At 43.4% G+C, this 15,892-nt stretch overlaps 2 protein-coding genes across 3 annotated transcripts; both read right to left on the reverse strand.

Annotated features, from left to right (window-relative positions):
- Positions 1 to 3,284: 3,284 nt before the first annotated feature.
- minar1 (membrane integral NOTCH2 associated receptor 1) lies at positions 3,285 to 7,739 on the reverse strand. Its single transcript, XM_037491021.2, has 4 exons — positions 7,588 to 7,739; positions 4,733 to 6,722; positions 4,001 to 4,219; positions 3,285 to 3,775 (listed from the first exon to the last, which is right to left on the reverse strand). Exons 2-4 carry the CDS (start codon positions 6,710 to 6,712, stop codon positions 3,581 to 3,583), a joined length of 2,394 nt encoding a protein of 797 aa, XP_037346918.2. The 5' UTR covers positions 6,713 to 6,722; positions 7,588 to 7,739; the 3' UTR covers positions 3,285 to 3,580.
- Positions 7,740 to 8,476: 737 nt separating this feature from the next.
- On the reverse strand, positions 8,477 to 15,823 carry LOC119229994 (evC complex member EVC). 2 transcript variants are annotated; one of them, XM_037490904.2, is made up of 20 exons: positions 15,387 to 15,823; positions 15,172 to 15,270; positions 14,873 to 14,959; positions 14,403 to 14,626; positions 14,205 to 14,289; positions 13,988 to 14,086; positions 13,777 to 13,905; positions 13,500 to 13,661; positions 13,200 to 13,416; positions 12,231 to 12,379; positions 12,035 to 12,133; positions 11,569 to 11,781; positions 11,287 to 11,396; positions 10,911 to 11,112; positions 10,528 to 10,752; positions 10,312 to 10,447; positions 9,437 to 9,539; positions 9,187 to 9,313; positions 8,985 to 9,081; positions 8,477 to 8,907 (listed from the first exon to the last, which is right to left on the reverse strand). In XM_037490904.2, the coding sequence occupies exons 1-20, from the start codon at positions 15,564 to 15,566 to the stop codon at positions 8,756 to 8,758; spliced, it is 2,895 nt and encodes a 964-aa protein (XP_037346801.2). In that variant the 5' UTR covers positions 15,567 to 15,823; the 3' UTR covers positions 8,477 to 8,755. The 2 variants fall into 2 exon arrangements, with proteins under 2 accessions (XP_037346801.2, XP_062420038.1); XM_062564054.1 differs by lacking the exon at positions 15,387 to 15,823 and having other exon boundaries at positions 8,478 to 8,907; positions 15,083 to 15,289.
- Between the last annotated feature and the right edge of the window lie 69 nt (positions 15,824 to 15,892).

Genomic DNA, 15,892 nt, shown 5'->3' on the forward strand with positions numbered 1-15,892 from the left:
ATCAGCGCCGGTTTACTTCTTCGTTGGTGGCTGTTTGCCGGAAGTTGCAGCGCTCTGTTGCCCCCAGAGCATCAGGGTTGTAACTGCAGGGCTTTGTGGCGGTAAGTGTCCTTGGTTCCTAAAACAGGGTTCAGAGGTAGACATCAAACAATACAAGTTTTAAAAGTTTTAAACTTTTTTTTAAAAAGTGCACCAGCAAACAGAAAGTGACAAGTGAAAATGACAAGTGTATGTGCATGTGGAGTGTGAAGGGAGTGACCGGTGGGATGTCAGAGTCAGTCAGGGGGGGAGCCCGCGCTCTGATGATGAGCCCGACTGCCAACGGGAAGAAAGTGTTTGTGTGACGGGAGGTTTTAGTCCTGATGGACCTCAGCACCCTGCCTGATGGCACAAACAGGTTTTGTCCGGGGTAAGGGGGGTCGACAACAATCTCCCGGAGAGACGGCAGATCTCCCCTCTCCGCAGAGCGGATGACACACTGCAGCCCGCCCTTGTCCCTGGCTGTGGCTGCAGCCTACTAGATGGTGATGGAGGAGCAGAGGATGGACTCAATGATGGCCGCGTAGAAGTGCACCATCATCGTCTTTGGCAGGTTGAATTTCTTCAGCTGCCTCAGGAAGAACAGCCTCTGCTGGGCCTTCTTGGTGATGGAGCTCATGTTCAGCTGCCACTTGAGGTCCTGGGTGATGATGGAGCCCAGAAAACGGAGGGAATACACAGCGGTGACGGGAGAGTCACACAGGGGGAAGGTGGCACTACGTTCTCCCTAAAATCTACCACTATCTCCGCTGTCTTACTTCAGAGCTCCACGTTGTTTTGGCTGCACCACGTCACCAGATCGTCAAATTTCCAATACTTGCTTCTAAATAGTACTAAGGAACCGCTACAATTAACATTAACAACTTATTTTTTTGTCGTGTTCAAGAGTTATTTCGATTTTCGTTTCAATCCAGTATTAGTGCTTCTCAATTGAGTAGGGGCAAAATATGTGTGAAATTGTAAAGTCCTTTGAAACAGTCACTAACTGCGTCCTATTGTAGGACTGGCACATGGGATGCTCACAACGGAATCATTAATCAGCCTTGGATGGCATATCTAGGTGCAGCAGCAGCCTTGTGCAACATTTAATGAGGGGGTCCACACACATACAAACACACGCACACACACACACACACAATAAATTCCAAACAATTTCCATGAATGTGTCCATAACACTTTAGAATACATTAAAAAAAGAATATAAATCATTTGTGTGAGTGTTTTGAAATGCATTGGAAGTCCAAATTAGCATCACACTTGTCCTCAGAACGTTGTGTATTTGCGTGTGTGTGCATTTGAGTATGTGTGTGTAGTTGTGAGTGCATATGTGTATTTGTGCGTATGTGCGTGCGTGTCTTGAATATTGAACGTCCATTAGAGGTGATTTGGGATAATAGGATCTGTCAGTCAATATGCACTTTCTGTCTTAGTCAATTATTTATTTCTACATGTACATTTCCTCCAGTCACAGATCATTAAACTGACTGAATTCTCTCTATACATCAATCTTTGTCGACTCTTTCTTAAACTGAGTGGACTACACTGTCTGCATTAATCTGTATTCTGGCATCAAGAGCAACGCCAACAGGAATAAAGGGAAATAATTAATTTAGCAAAAAATATATGTTTATAACAGAGTGCAAATGTTTTGTTTATCAGATCAAACATATTGTAAAAGGCGTGTTACCACTTTGCTGAATTTATTCAGACAGGTCAAGGTAAAGTGTTATACCTGCACACATTTTCTTTAATTCACAAGCAGTTTTTAAGACAGAGTTTTTCCCTGAATAATGAGTTCACCGATTTATAGATGTCTGCCTAAAAGATCCATGAGTTCTAAGCTACAGCAAGGTCCACATTTCACAAGTGCATCTCAGGAATGAAAAAAGTGTCAACAGGCTTTTATGCACCAAAGTTTGAGAGGAAGCACCTGCAGCTTGTGCTGACCAAGACTTTGGCCTCCTCTGTGGCACCATTGGAAAGGTAATGGATCCACAAACAGCCTCATGAGGAACACTTGGCAGATAAACATCTACTTAGGAAGATGTGTGCTAGCGGAACACACCCTCTATAGATCCATTGCATAGCTGAGCACACAAAGCAAAGCAAAGTTTAAGGATCTGGATACAAGTAAAGAAAACAAGCATTTTCATGCATGATAGTTCATTCCCCACAACGATACGTATAAATCGCCTCTGCAGACTTTGGTGTCTTAAGGGAAAAAGAGCTTATCTATTGTTGTACAGAAACAAAAGTATCTATATTTAAGGATGTGGAAGGAAGGGACAAAAAAAACATGGGCACCTAGAAAACAATCCAATACATTGTACCTTTTATTATCGAGATGGTATTAGATGTTGAATTTCACTATTCAGCTACTGATGGAGTTGTATTAAATTGCAACGTATTGTAAACTGTGCCTCTTATTTGAACCACTCGAATACGCAAATTATTTTGCATTAAAGCCTTACAAGCTCCACAAATGTAGTTTTTTAAAATTCCCACACATTAGGTTAAATTTAATCATATTTTGAAAGTGTGCATGTTTCTTGTGTCAACACCCCAAAGTCTGGCACATATAGTCGCAAGATGAAAATATAATGTCTACCGAGTTTACAGAATGCTTTGGCAAAATAGAATTTCACACAACTGGTGAGATTATTTTAATTATCTTTGAATGGACACCGATGAATCTGTTTGTGCAAAGGGAGTCTGCAGGTATGCGTACGCCAAGTGAGTGCAGTGATAATGTGCATAGGTGCACTCCAAACGTCGCATCAATTGAATTACAAGTGTAATCTCCCACTCAGAGAGCGTTTACTGGAAAAGGCCCCCTCTTTCCTTCTACGCTTCAACAACAATACAATTTTTTCATCCCGGGATGTGAAACCTGACACTTAGCAAACACTCCATCACAAACACATTCATGAGTGGTTTAAACAGCTTTAGTATCAAGTTTAAAAGATGTGAGGAATGCTGTAAAAATGTATTTTAAAAAAAATGAAACTGGTTTGATCAGTATACTGTGTTGTTTAAGCAAAGGAAAAGAGCATTCAACCTAAAAGGTAAAAACGCTCCTGTTGATAGAATCCATTCCTATTCCTTAAAAGGAACTATTTAAAAAATGAGAAAATTAAAGAAACAGACTTAAATCATCACTAAAAATCATTAAATCCTATATAGTATTTTACAATTATGTGAAACATTCATACCTTTTGCAGCCATTGGAAATTATTAAAAACAAAAATCATTATACAAATGACAGTAGAGAAAAGTAGGGAAAAAAACGTAACATTGGAGATCACTTACAATGTGTTGTAACCACATGAGGGAGATACTCACTGCGATTTCAAAATAAGCCACATTTAGAATCTTCCTTCTTTTTATGAGGTCATGAATAATGGTGCTGCATGCTGACAACTGAAAAGGCTTATTGAATGTTAACTGATCGCCACTACAGCTCTATGCTCCCAGTCAGCATGAGACCGCCGTGCAGGTTCCTGGATACAGCAGATATATCCGGCAGGGGCTGTAAAAGTCTTCATGATCCAACGGTGCAAATGACAATGACAATGATGACAATAATAACCAGTGCAGTGGCAATGACTGCAAGCAGCTTGCAGACCTTGGCCCGGCGGAGGTCCGCCTCTTTACGCCTGAGTAAAGTATCGTAGCCTGGTGTGTAAATGTCGTCCATCCAGAACTCCATGTTGTTGGGGTTTAGAGACTCCTGGTTCTGAGTGACACAAGGCCATATAAATATGATCAGATCAGTTATACACTCATACATCAAATATAGACCCTGATGTTAAAGTAAATTGCTGTTTCCTGCATATATTTGTACAAATCAATACAGAAAAACATAACATTTATTCAGTTATAGACTCAAACCAATGACTTTATACTAAAAATATGCGAGGCAAGAAACTACTGTAACATTTTCAAAGTCAAGAAATCTTACCTGTAAGTCCAAAGGGGAGATTCGTGCCTCTCTTTCATCTACAGTCCATATGGGCCTTCCCCTACCTTCGGAAAATCTGGGGTCCAGGACCTTCCCAGAGGTTAACCCACCTGTCAGACTGCTGTCTTTGGGCTGGAACAGGGACGAACTAAATACTTGTTCTACCAGGTTGGAGGACTTTTTGGAGATGAGGTTAGTCGTGCTGCCTGAGCGATCTGCCTAGAAAGAAATCAAATATTTTATAGAACGTGTTATATAACAGATATTTGATATAATGTTTCTTTTGAGTCCTGACCAAACAGTGCATTATATAACATTTTATTTAATATTTTGCATACGTGTTATATTGGATTCCTATATATGTCTTTTTTCAATTACTTGTAATTGCTTTGCCTTATAATACATTTTATTTGAATAAAATAAAAGTACTCAAGGTACTTTACATTGTGGGGGTGACGTCGCAGTAAAGAAACAAAAACATAATTAATATATGACATTGTATTCATTGTAAATGTTTAAACCAACATCCTACAAAGTGGCCTTTGTCAACCTATAACTAAATCACATTGCGCGGCAGACCAGCAGCTTCAGGCCAAACACACTGTCACACCTTATATACAAGGATTGTACTTTTGCCTTCAAAATGGATCACTTACAATACTCATCTAACACTTATTTCTTAATGTATCATTCAAAATACAGTATAAATTGCGCACAGTAAAATTACCCTACCTGTCCATGTGAAGACTTGCCATCTTTACTTTTGGAGAAGGACACCGTCCAGTCTCTTGCAGAAACATTCAGCTGTTTTGAATCGGACAGATTTTTCTCTACGCTTTTGGAAGCACGACAAGATGATGCATCCTTCTTCCCTTCTTTCCCCCCGCCTGAATCAGCCGGACCTTTGCTGCTTTCTATTTGCTCCACGGGAGTGTTCCACTGGTTCCAATCCAGACTACTAGTACTGATCCCTGGAAACAGATGCTCAGACACAGACAGAGGCTGAGGCTCTGACGAGTCAGAAGGGGTTATAGGGTGGCCTATGAAAGAGGAGACACCACTGAGAGGCTCCAGCCATCGCTCACTGCTGCCTTGTTCATCTCCACTGATAGGCAGCGGGATTTTTTCATCCAGCCGCTGCAGAGCTGACAGTACCTGGGAAATCTCCGCTTTGACATCATTCAGTGAGTCCAGTTGTCTTTCTATCTGGCTCATACGGAGCAGCAGCTTACAGACGCTGGCCTGGAGCCCATCGTCACTGCTTTCCAGAGAGTGGAAAAGCCTTTGGAGTTGACCTAGGCGGCCACGTCGCGCCTCGTGGGTGTCCTGGTTAATGGCCCCTGGTCCATCACTGGGGTGCAGGACTGCTGTCGAACCACACATGCTTATGTCATCCAAGAAACGAAAGATGGCACTGATGTCATCCTCACCAATGTCAGGGTCGTCTAATGACGTCATAAAGGAGAAGCGGTCAGCGTGGACAAGACTGCGGAGGCGCCGGACGTCTGGTGGGTCCGTCTGGGTTCCTTGAGCTCTTACTCCGTCCACTGCAATGGACAATCCACTGTCCCCCCTCTCGCATCCTAAGGACTCCCCCAATATGCTGATTGCAGGGCTTGATCTTCTTGGAAATTGCCCCCCTTGTGATTCCATTCCAATACTGCCAGGGCCTATTTGGTCCTCTAGACTGTGACTCTTGTTGTTCCAGATGGGCCTCTTGGTCCTCGGGGGTTGAAGGTGCCGGGGCGACCACTCGGGGATTGGCCGTGGCCCGAAGTAGGTTGAGTCCTGTAGATCATCAAGGCTCTCGCGTTTCGCCTTCTGCTCTGGCGGTTGGTTGACCGTTGCTGGTGATGGGTAAGGATTCGGGATGGTTTCAAAGCTGCGATTGTCGAAGCCTTTCTGATCCTTGTTGGGACTGGGAGACTCACTGTTAACAGTCAGCTGGGGTATTAGAGGCGGCTGGTTGTGAAAGTCCTTCCTAAAGATGTCTCTCTTTTGGTCGACAGACGATCCCTGTTCATCGTCAAACACCTCCATCGGCGCAGAGTCTACACTGGACTCACTGTCTGTCTCCAAAGGCAGGTAGATGTTTTTCAAAACCTCGTTCGGGATTTGGCCACTGGGGTAGAAAAGTGTGGTGTGAGGCAAGTCGAAAGACACAGCCCTCGTCCTGATTGGAGGGGAGGACACAAGCGAGATGGGATCCGAGGGAAGACTTGCTCGCTTGTGGCCTGAGTAATTAGATCTCGGAGACAGCAAGTCCTGATCAATAGGCCGGCCACTGGAGTCAGAGTGGGCACGCCCTCTTTCTCGACCAGCAACGTTCAGCTGCTGTACTCCAGGCAGACTGGGGCCCGGGCATTGGTCGACAGGGAGGACCATCTGCCCTCTTATTGGTTGGCTGTCATCAGGGGCGCCAACCGTCATCTGAATAAGATTAAAGATTGTTACGATATCAGCAGCGACGCCTATCGGTGAAAGCCCCTGGCCCCGTGTGGAAACACGATCTCTGAAGAGAGTAGCTGGGAAACAGGGGTCCTGGCTGGCAGCAGCAAACAGCAGGCTCCTGAGCTCGATGAGGTGCTCCAGGTCGAAGCGGGCACTGACCATACGACAAAGATCCTGGAAAGTGAGCCATTGGCGCATATTGGCCAGTTCCTCCAGTATCCCCAGAAGGACCCCGGGATATTCCTGCTGCAGGTTAGCCATGGCTGCTCACCTGAGCGAGGAAATCAGGCAGTTAGTGAGGCCAAGCCAACTTTTTTAATAGCACCTTTTAAACAAGACATAGAGAAAAGATAAGTACAGAGAATATGTAAATCTTAAGCACCTTCTGGGTCTCATTGATGCAAAAACAGTTTTAAAGAAAGTATGAACCCTAATAATAGTATGATGCACGTTGCATATTATCAAATGATACGGTTCATTAAGAAGAATAAAACACGGGATATTGTTATGTATTTAATATTTGTTGTATTATTATGTTAATATATCAAAGTGTATTGTAGATAACACATTACTAATAAAACGGTGGTATTTGTGGGACGTGGAACTAGCAGTCCTATCTTTGAATGTTTCACGTGTCCAAAAACAACAGTGTTAGAGATCTCATACTGTTACGTAGAAAGCAAATAATCATATAATTGGTCAACATTAAATAAGACAGTTTCAATTTGGATGGAAAAAGCCCTTTGATGGGCAAATTTAGAAAGTGACCTTATTTCTGTGCCCTAAAATAACCGATCATCTGACCTGATGACGGCGTCACACTGCGCCCAGCTGCACCTCACTGTACTCTTTAATCTACTCATTTCCAACGACCTCGTGGCAGACTGGGCACTTTACTAAACACGTGCTAGATGTGTTAAATATACGATCATGCATTCATTAACTTTTTTTCTAGGCACCCGTGAAAACGGTCCGAAGGCTAGAACAGGGCAGGACATGTTCTTAAAGGAGTAACACCATTTACTGCCATTTGATCCCCTTTCGATTGTCAGCTGGGACAATGTCGACGACATGTCCGTGTTGCAAATGCAATTTGGGTTATCGCAACTCACCAAAAGGTGTGTATTTCCACTTACCTGAATCAGATGAAAGATAAAGTCAGGCCTGCGTCCATGAAAACTGACAAATGAAATCCAGTTTTACGTCGACAGCATGGCCATAGTGCAACCAGATACTGGCGGCTCATACTGTTACACTGCTTTCATGTGCTTCTCTGTTAGTAACAGCATCGAGCCCACAGCTCAGGCAGGAGAGGAGAAAATTAGAAATTAGGTCATCTTCCCACAAGTCCTTGCAGTCCCCTTAGGGACCTCAAAATACATCCAAACGGTTTCCCCCCCCATCACAGACAAGCATCCACACCTTCAAATTCAACAGTGCGCTCACATTTGTGAGTGATGCATGGGAGGAAAACACCCTGCTAGCAGGACGTCCCAGTGTGAAGCAGTCGATCAAGTCGAGGAGTATATTTTCTCAGTGTGCCATGACAATAATTGGTTTTGTGTGCAAACTGAACCCTAGGAATAAAAGGCGAGTTTAAAAATTGATGTTTGCTAATTGACACTCCAAACTGACAGTAAACCATACGAGCCGAAGTAAATTATCTGCTACTTTGCTCCATACACACAGAACTGTCTGCTAGACTTCAACGCTGCAAGGGTTTTCACCATTACTCTGCATTATCATCCATAAAGGGTTGTACTTAAAACTCCATTAGAGCAAGAGTAGGACAAGCCTTTCTTCGACGAGTGGTAGCACTCCGCTACAATCAGATTGGACGTCTCTAATTCTTCTGAGAGCTCACAGAGGGGCCCATCCATCATCCCATGTACTCAGGAGTCACTGGGAATCAATGCAGTGAATGAGAATGTGGGTGTAGGTATAGGACAGTAATGTATTACTGTCAGGCCTGTGGAATGGCGCTTCTATATACAAGGTGAACATATTACAAAAGTTGAATGATGTATTCTACACGTAATCTGCCTTTTTATTTTTTCAGAAGACTGGTTATTTTGTCAATATTGCAACATGTCAGTAACCTTGTTCTAGCACAGAAACATTTAATATAAGACTCAACAGTCTGAACACTTACAAAAATAAGGGAAAGATCCATCTTGTTTAATGCAAACAAACCCAAGGTACCTTCCTAGACATCTTTGGCAAAAACAGAAAAAAATTGGCATAATAATAAAATAAATGTTTTACAGGACACAACAAATATGCAAAAGCGACTGTGTTATGGTTTCAGTTGAGATTGGATTCTCTGTCTCTTTTCTTCTTTGGTTTCAATTTCACCACAGGGGCCACACAGGTTGGCGTCAGTGAAGGATTCAAGGCTGGATCTAATGCCGGGTTTAGGGACAGCAAGTCCAATATAGTTGCAGTGGTCTCATTACCTGTTGAAATATGACAGCATGACAGACGGAGGGATGGTGAAACATATATTTACAATCAGAGTTTAAAAAGTGCTTACCAGTGTTGTCCTCTTCACAGCTGGGTTCTGGGAGTTCTTTGTGCAGAGAGACCCGGGCCAAGGCTGCCAGCTCAGTAATGAAGCTTTCTTCTGCCTCCTAATGGACACAAAAATGCAGTGCGCACAGAAAGTATGAGATTGTAAGTAAAGCTTTTAACCTATTGTCAGGCAGGGAAGCACATGATACATAAAACCTACTAACCAGCAGCTGTGCTTTGATACTTTCTGTGTTCTGATCCTGGGCCACTTTCTTCCTCCTAAGTTCCTCATATATCATTTCCTGGTCCAAGTCACACTGCGCCAACACCCTTCTTTTGTGGAATTCAACCCTGAGTCACCCAAAAACAAAAGAAAGATTAACATCCTAAATTCTGATTATTTAATGCTATTTAAGACTGACATTAAGTGTTTAGTGCAGACAAAGAGTGTAGTGTGTTGCATGGTTGTTGCACCTCTGTTGAAACTCAGCAGAAGTGGGTTTCTTGCCCCAGTTCACCAGCTCCTTCAGCAAGGACCTACTCAGCTGACTGCTGCTCTCTTGTTTCTCATTCACCTCTGAAGGAACAGTAACATTAACACACTTTAACTTTGAGGGTTCTTCCGTGCCTAAGCGGTTTGGTTTAGTTCAAACAAACTCTGGTACCATTTGCCTGGTTTGTATAGTTCATTGGTGCTCGTGGGAAAGTTGTCAATTGATGAAACAACCAAACCAAAAGAGTCTCACACAGGATTTTATGATGATTAGATCAAAACCTCCACTAGTAATCAATAGATCTGCTCAAATATGTTCAGGAATTATAAATTATCCATATAACTATACTTTATTTTTAAACCTTGAGTAAACAAATGGACATTTTCCTTAACTAGACCGCTCTGTAAACTCCAAATGAATGCTGTAATGATTATTGTATCAGAAAGATAAGAATTGCATAAACTTCGGTCCCCAGAATTGTATTTCCTCATGCGGTTCCTGATGATGCAGGACGACAATAGCTGTCCAATCAACAAGTTACCTGCAGCTTAGTATGCCTTCAGGTTCATGGTAAAAAGTCAGTCTAAACAAGAACCAGATCATTTTACCCCTTTGTCCAAACCAAAAGACCCAAGCTACAGGTGTGAAGCACGTAACTTAAAACAATATTGGCTATCATCGTACTGTTTTACAGCAAAGTTTCCCTTTGACCCAATGAAATAATGTAAAGAGCATATATTACATAAACTTTGTCTAGATCCAGGGTCAAGGCTGTAGCCATAACAGCATGGCTACATGCTGTGTTCATTTGAGTTCATACAGATGTGACCATGTGCAGGTGTGTTGTGATCTCACCCTGTTTTATGTTAACCTGATCCCGCTCATTTCTTTTGATGATGTCCTTCAGGTGGGCATAGTAGCTTTGGACCATTGCAGTGAGAGAATCTTTGGTCACATACACGCTCTCCGAGGCAGCCTCTGTCAAGTGGGACTAGTGAGAAACAAATGTTACTCTAAGTTGCTTAGCAAACCTACCGAAAGTAGAAAGATGAGTCAAATTCACAACACAACCTTCAAACCATCATCCTGTTGTGGAGAAGTCTGCAACTCAGCAGGTGGGTTCTGCATCATCTGTCGGATTGCGTGGCTAAGGGCGTTGCCTACCACCAGCTGTGCATGGCTCTGGAGAAGCTCCATCCCTGATTCCAGTTCAGACAAGAACTCCTGCTGGAAGCTGTGTCCAACAAGCTGACTCTCTGGACCCAGATGCCGCTCTGCTAGGCTGGCACTGCTATTCTGTGATCGGTATGGGACAACAACTGTATTCAATTGGCTGTGAACTTGGCTACTGTGTTAGACAAGGGAATAGGAGACATGCTGTATCTAGTGATCATTGGGAGGCGTGTCCTTAAAGGAACGTACTAATACAGATAAAAAGAAGCCATTTTCCCCACCTTGAGCGTTGAACTGACACAGGGCTGGTTCTTACTGGGCTCTTCCATTAGCACAGCTCTAAAATCAGTCTGAGAGAGTTCCTTCAGCTTTGACAGTCTCATCTCCTTCAGCATGTGCAGAGTAAAGTGCCTGACCACAAAGTACCTCTGCACAGCCACCAGGAGGTGCTCTTGTTTCTTCTCTATCAACCTTCCGATGTGGCTGAGAAGAAGATCATATTGCATCATTTCAAAGTAACTCAAAAACATGGATTTTCCTACTGGATAAGTGGCTGTAAATCTGCTCTGAGTGCCGATTTAGTTGTATTCATCATCAGGCAATCTTTTTAACTCAATACGTTATTAATCATTTTTAACAGAGGTTTTCCAATCTCACCTGTTGAGTGTGTAGCTCTGTCTGGCCACCATGGCCCGGAGGATCGTCATCTGTTGTTCACCCAGATGTTTAAAACAGGACTGCACCAAAACCATTTCTTCATTCCACACCTACAGCAAAATACACTCAGTAAGAAAAAATCAGAACGATTTTAGTTTGATTAAACTATTGAAAATATCTTATCGGTTCAAGAGAGACACTTTTCAAAGAAAGAATCAAGGTGCCGAGAACTGAAGGTGTCAAGGTGCCAAGGTGTATTTATCTGATCACCAGACAGTTTACCTGTCGATCCTTGTCCATCTGAGCCTTCATGTCCTCCAGTTGCAGCTTTGTAGTGCACTCCGCCTGCTGCAGATGTGCAACCAGCTCCTGCTCCAGGTCCAACCACAGCTTCTCGCAACGTTCGGCAGAGACTTTTGACAGGGCCGGGACCGAGGTGAGAAAAACATCCTTGGCTAGATCGCCAAGCCTCTTTGACCAGGAGGCACGGAGTTTCTGCAGACACAAAGACATAAATAATGCAAATACTCTAGCACGGTTATTCTCAACTGGTGGGTCGGGGTCGTGGCTTTGGGCATGCGCAATGTGTTTACAATCTGGGGGTAGGGGATTGTCTGCTCTGACTGTAGGAAACGCTGCGCTGGAAGTGGAGTGGGCCACCTGTGCGTGCTTAGGGAGGGGGGCCCTCACAGCGCTGAAAAAGTGAGAATACACCCCGCCCTACAAAATGTAGTATTTCCTCTTTTACCTTCCAATGGTCACAGAGGGCTTCAGCCATCCTGTTGTCCTTCTGCTGCTCCAAGTCACAAATCTGCTGCCTGTGTTTTGTCAGCAGCTCCTGATACACCTGAAGGGAAGGTTTACATTTAGATGCCACTGTAGTCTGCAAATAGTTTATAGGCCTATTAATTAAGTACCAGTAATGGGAGGTAAGTTGTTCCAACCTTGGTGAGCTGCTTAAGGTCATTGTAAGTCTGTTTCAGTTCCAGGGCGCAGCTCTTCTCCTTGGTCTGGCTCCTCAAAAGCTTCTTCCTCTTCGACTCTAATTTGCTGCTCTTTTCATCCACCAGCTCCTTCGTTTTCCTCATGCACTCTGAAACATGATTGATCAACTTTTTTATGAGTTGGACTAGTCCAGCATTTTGAAAATAACTGGTTTGTAAACCCAGCTAAACAATTATGTAATGATGATGATGATGATGATGGTTAAGATAGACTGTATGTGCAACAGATGAGTAGACACCACTTACTCATCAGTAACAGGTGCATCATGGCTGCATTGTTATGTGATCTAATGAGGCTTCTAAAAGTGGAAACGTGATTACGTTCGATGATGACCCCCTTATTCAATAAGGTTGTTAAACATGCATGTCATGAAAAGATCCTTGCTTCTTTCATTCTGATGGACCAACATTCAATGCTACCTTTGTGGGTAAGTAAAAAAAAAGAGTAATCAAAACACAGCAGAAAAGTTAAGATGAGGCACCTTGCCTAACTAATGATAGACGTCTTAGCTGCCTAAGAGTGTATGGTAAAGGAATAGTGTGATAGATATTCTGTGCTGTTCTCAAAGAACTTGACCGTATTTAATTATCTAAAGAGGATTCCCAGGTCTATTTTTGGAGATAATTTAATGTTGAAAAGTAGGCTAGTTATTGTCCACTGATACTTGCCCCCAGGAACCAGTTCAGTAAAATATTTTTAAAAATACATTGACATTTGGTCAGTATTTTCGATTACTCGGTCAGAATCTTGGTAAAAAAAAAACTCAGGTATGTGATCATTGTATTTTGATTTTCCCTGTGGCAATCGAATCGCTTAAACTACAAAATGCTCTTTCTATTCTTGTCCTGATAGGGTGTCGCAGTGAATTGACTTTGAGGAAACTGAAGTCCTCTCATGATGCGTCTTACCCTCTGTGCACAGTTGAAGGCCTTCAGTCACAGTTGCTTGAACCTCTGAGAGTATCTTTTCCATGTGGCTGAAAGTCAAGACGTCATCGCTTGTCAGCTGCTCGAGTGTTGTTGCTATCAAGCCCTGCCTCAGAGACACTTCCTGATTTAGCAGGACAGCTTGGGATTGAAGAAGCCCCGTCAACTCCTCCCACCACAGCAATTTCTTCTGGATACCCTGCGAGAAGTAGAAAACAACTTTCCCTTTAGTTTGGCAGGCAAAATGAATGTTGTGCCAACGAATAACTAGTAGCACTTTACCTTCAGATCAGCCTCCTGTGTGTTCATCAGATGGTTTTCTACTAACAGCAGAGTCTGGATTAGAGAGAGAATCATATCCTGTGCTTCATCTGGGGAGAAAACGCTGGTGTTCTTCAGCAGATGCTGGCACAGGTCCTCCACCTGTTTGCTGAAACATCTGGACTGTGAAAGAGAGACAGACATCAACTCTCCCTTTAGAATTTGCGATGCGAAAACAGGTGTTTGTAAATAATGAGAATTAGGAGAAATTAGGTGTAAAATAATTTGCTCTTTCTACCACTTGAAAGCCCTGTTCAAGAAGATCTTTCTGAGCTCGCTCTATTTCCTCCAAAGTACAGGGAGCATCATTCGTTTTCTCGCTAGCAGTGTGGCCTGTAGGCAACTGTTTCTTCAGCTCATTCAGTTCCTGAAATGACAGATGAGAACAGATGTGCAAATGTATGTATCTATGTGTATGAATGTGCAGTAGACATCTGGTCTGGCCCTACCTTTTCTTGCATTTGAAGAATGTTCTTGAAGAAGTCAGCATCATTTTTGTCTTTTGGAAAACGACCACTGAATATTATTTTCACCATTTGGAGAAACATCTATAGCAGGAAAATTTAAAACACACCTCTGTTTTGTCTTTTTCACTTTGACATACTTAAGAAAGAATTCTCAATTATTATTACCATGCTGTGTTAAAGAACGATGTTTAAAACTCACGAGGCATTTTTCTTCCTGAAGCTGGGAGCAATGTGTTTGGATATCCTGCAGAGCCAAACAGTAAAGACTGATCCTGCCTTCGAAACTGAAGAGATCACATGGGTGTCATTGCCTCCAGTAAACTAGGGTCTGTGCCCACTTGCTGAAAGATGAATGAGCACGGTTACTGCTTAACATTTAGAGACTACTGGTTCCTACCCTGGCTGTGTCAGCGTGCGAGGGTAGTGAGAGACCCTGGTGAAGCTCTGGTTCTGCAAGCTCTTGGGGAACAGTGAGGAGGAGATGAAGTGACTGCTATCGTCGTTGTCCTGTTCTTGACTCTGAGACTCTCCATCGGTGGACGAGGAGGACTCATCGTTGGGCATTGCCGGCAACTTGGAGTGCTCATGCAGAGATGGATTGGACGCTCCGTCTGCTAAAGGCTGACAAACGCATCAGCAGAAGGTTGCAGATGAGTGAAGTAACCTTGAACCAATTGATTGCAACTATATACATATGGCACGTAGTCACACATGCAATTGTTTGCAACTGGTTACCATTTCCTGTTATGGGCTGAAGAAATCCCATGTATGAAGCGTTTCTTCAGTATTTGTGTGACGACTATATGAACTTGTGTACCAGAAGGTATTTGCGATTATGGTATTATGCTGTATATTTATGATACTTACTCTGTATTTTTGGTTGATAGGATAAACCACCTTTGCTCTGGATGCAAATGCAGCCACATCACTGTTCGTGGTTGGCTGTTTCTTTTCCTGGACAATTAGTAAACAGAATCTCTTAATGGGATGTTGTTCATTGGTAGTGAAAGGCGTAACATGAGACACTCTTCAAAGTGTTTGACAGTCAAATCCAGGCGTTGTGTTAAATCAATTGACCTGCACACATTTCCTGTCACATATGACATCCGCCTGTATTACGTCACAATAAGTCCCAGGCGTGGATCAGATGCTAAAGAGAAGAATACTTTATCATTTGCGGTGGCAGTCGGAGCTTCTTTCCTGCTGCTGTGGTTCACGTCTAGCTCCCCATCGTCCGGCTCAAGCAGCCGCCTCGCGTTGTGACCCTTGGTGGATGCGGGAGAAGAGTGTCACTGAGCAGCAGAGGGGTGGCATGAGGCCACGCCGCGAGACGTGCGATTGTGCGAAGGAGAAAGACAAGGGTTGCGTGTGATGTACTTACTTGTCTCGTCAACAGCAAAGGCTTCAGGCAGAAGACATAGAGAATAGCAGCAGAGAGTATTCCCGAAAGCCCCCCGCACACCGTGGCCACTGTCAGCAGTCCTGTGTAAATGTGCGGCGACTCGGAGAAGAGGACCAACACATCAGTGGCGCATCCCGCTATCAGCTCCTGCTCTGTCATCGCTCAGCTGACCCACTGTTTCTGGACGTTAGCATGCAGCTAACGACTCATCCCGAGGAACGCGACGTTAGCTTCTGGTTGTAGACGCTGACGTTTTTTTTGCTCGCATTTGATTTGAAATGTTTCTTCAGTCGAAAAGTTTATCCGTTCAACCTTCAATTGCAACAACCTTTTCCGGGAAAAAAAAAACTTTTTCCCCCCATTAAAGACAAAACTCTGTGTAATCTTTAGCCAATGGTTGTACGGAGATTTAAGACCGAGCTGCGTCAAGACAGGAAAACCACCGAGAATTTATCCGGAAAAGAAGTGAACTTGTCTTCAACTTA

The sequence above is a fragment of the Pungitius pungitius genome, chromosome 8 (assembly GCF_949316345.1).
Source record: "Pungitius pungitius chromosome 8, fPunPun2.1, whole genome shotgun sequence".
Lineage (NCBI taxonomy): Eukaryota > Metazoa > Chordata > Actinopteri > Perciformes > Gasterosteidae > Pungitius > Pungitius pungitius.

Excerpts from the sequence above, each read along its gene's own strand:
- LOC119229994 (XM_037490904.2), bottom strand. The coding sequence starts at position 15,566 with ATGACAGAGCAGGAGCTGATAGCGGGATGCGCCACTGATGTGTTGGTC. Across the intron at positions 14,087-14,204 it reads TTCAGGAAGAAAAATGCCTC|ATGTTTCTCCAAATGGTGAA; the intron begins GTGAGTTTTAAA and ends TTCCTGCTATAG. Across the intron at positions 12,134-12,230 it reads ACCTTAAGCAGCTCACCAAG|GTGTATCAGGAGCTGCTGAC; the intron begins GTTGGAACAACT and ends CCTTCCCTTCAG.
- minar1 (XM_037491021.2), bottom strand. The coding sequence starts at position 6,712 with ATGGCTAACCTGCAGCAGGAATATCCCGGGGTCCTTCTGGGGATACTG. Across the intron at positions 4,220-4,732 it reads GCAAGTCTTCACATGGACAG|GCAGATCGCTCAGGCAGCAC; the intron begins GTAGGGTAATTT and ends ATTTCTTTCTAG. Across the intron at positions 3,776-4,000 it reads TCTCCCCTTTGGACTTACAG|AACCAGGAGTCTCTAAACCC; the intron begins GTAAGATTTCTT and ends TGTGTCACTCAG.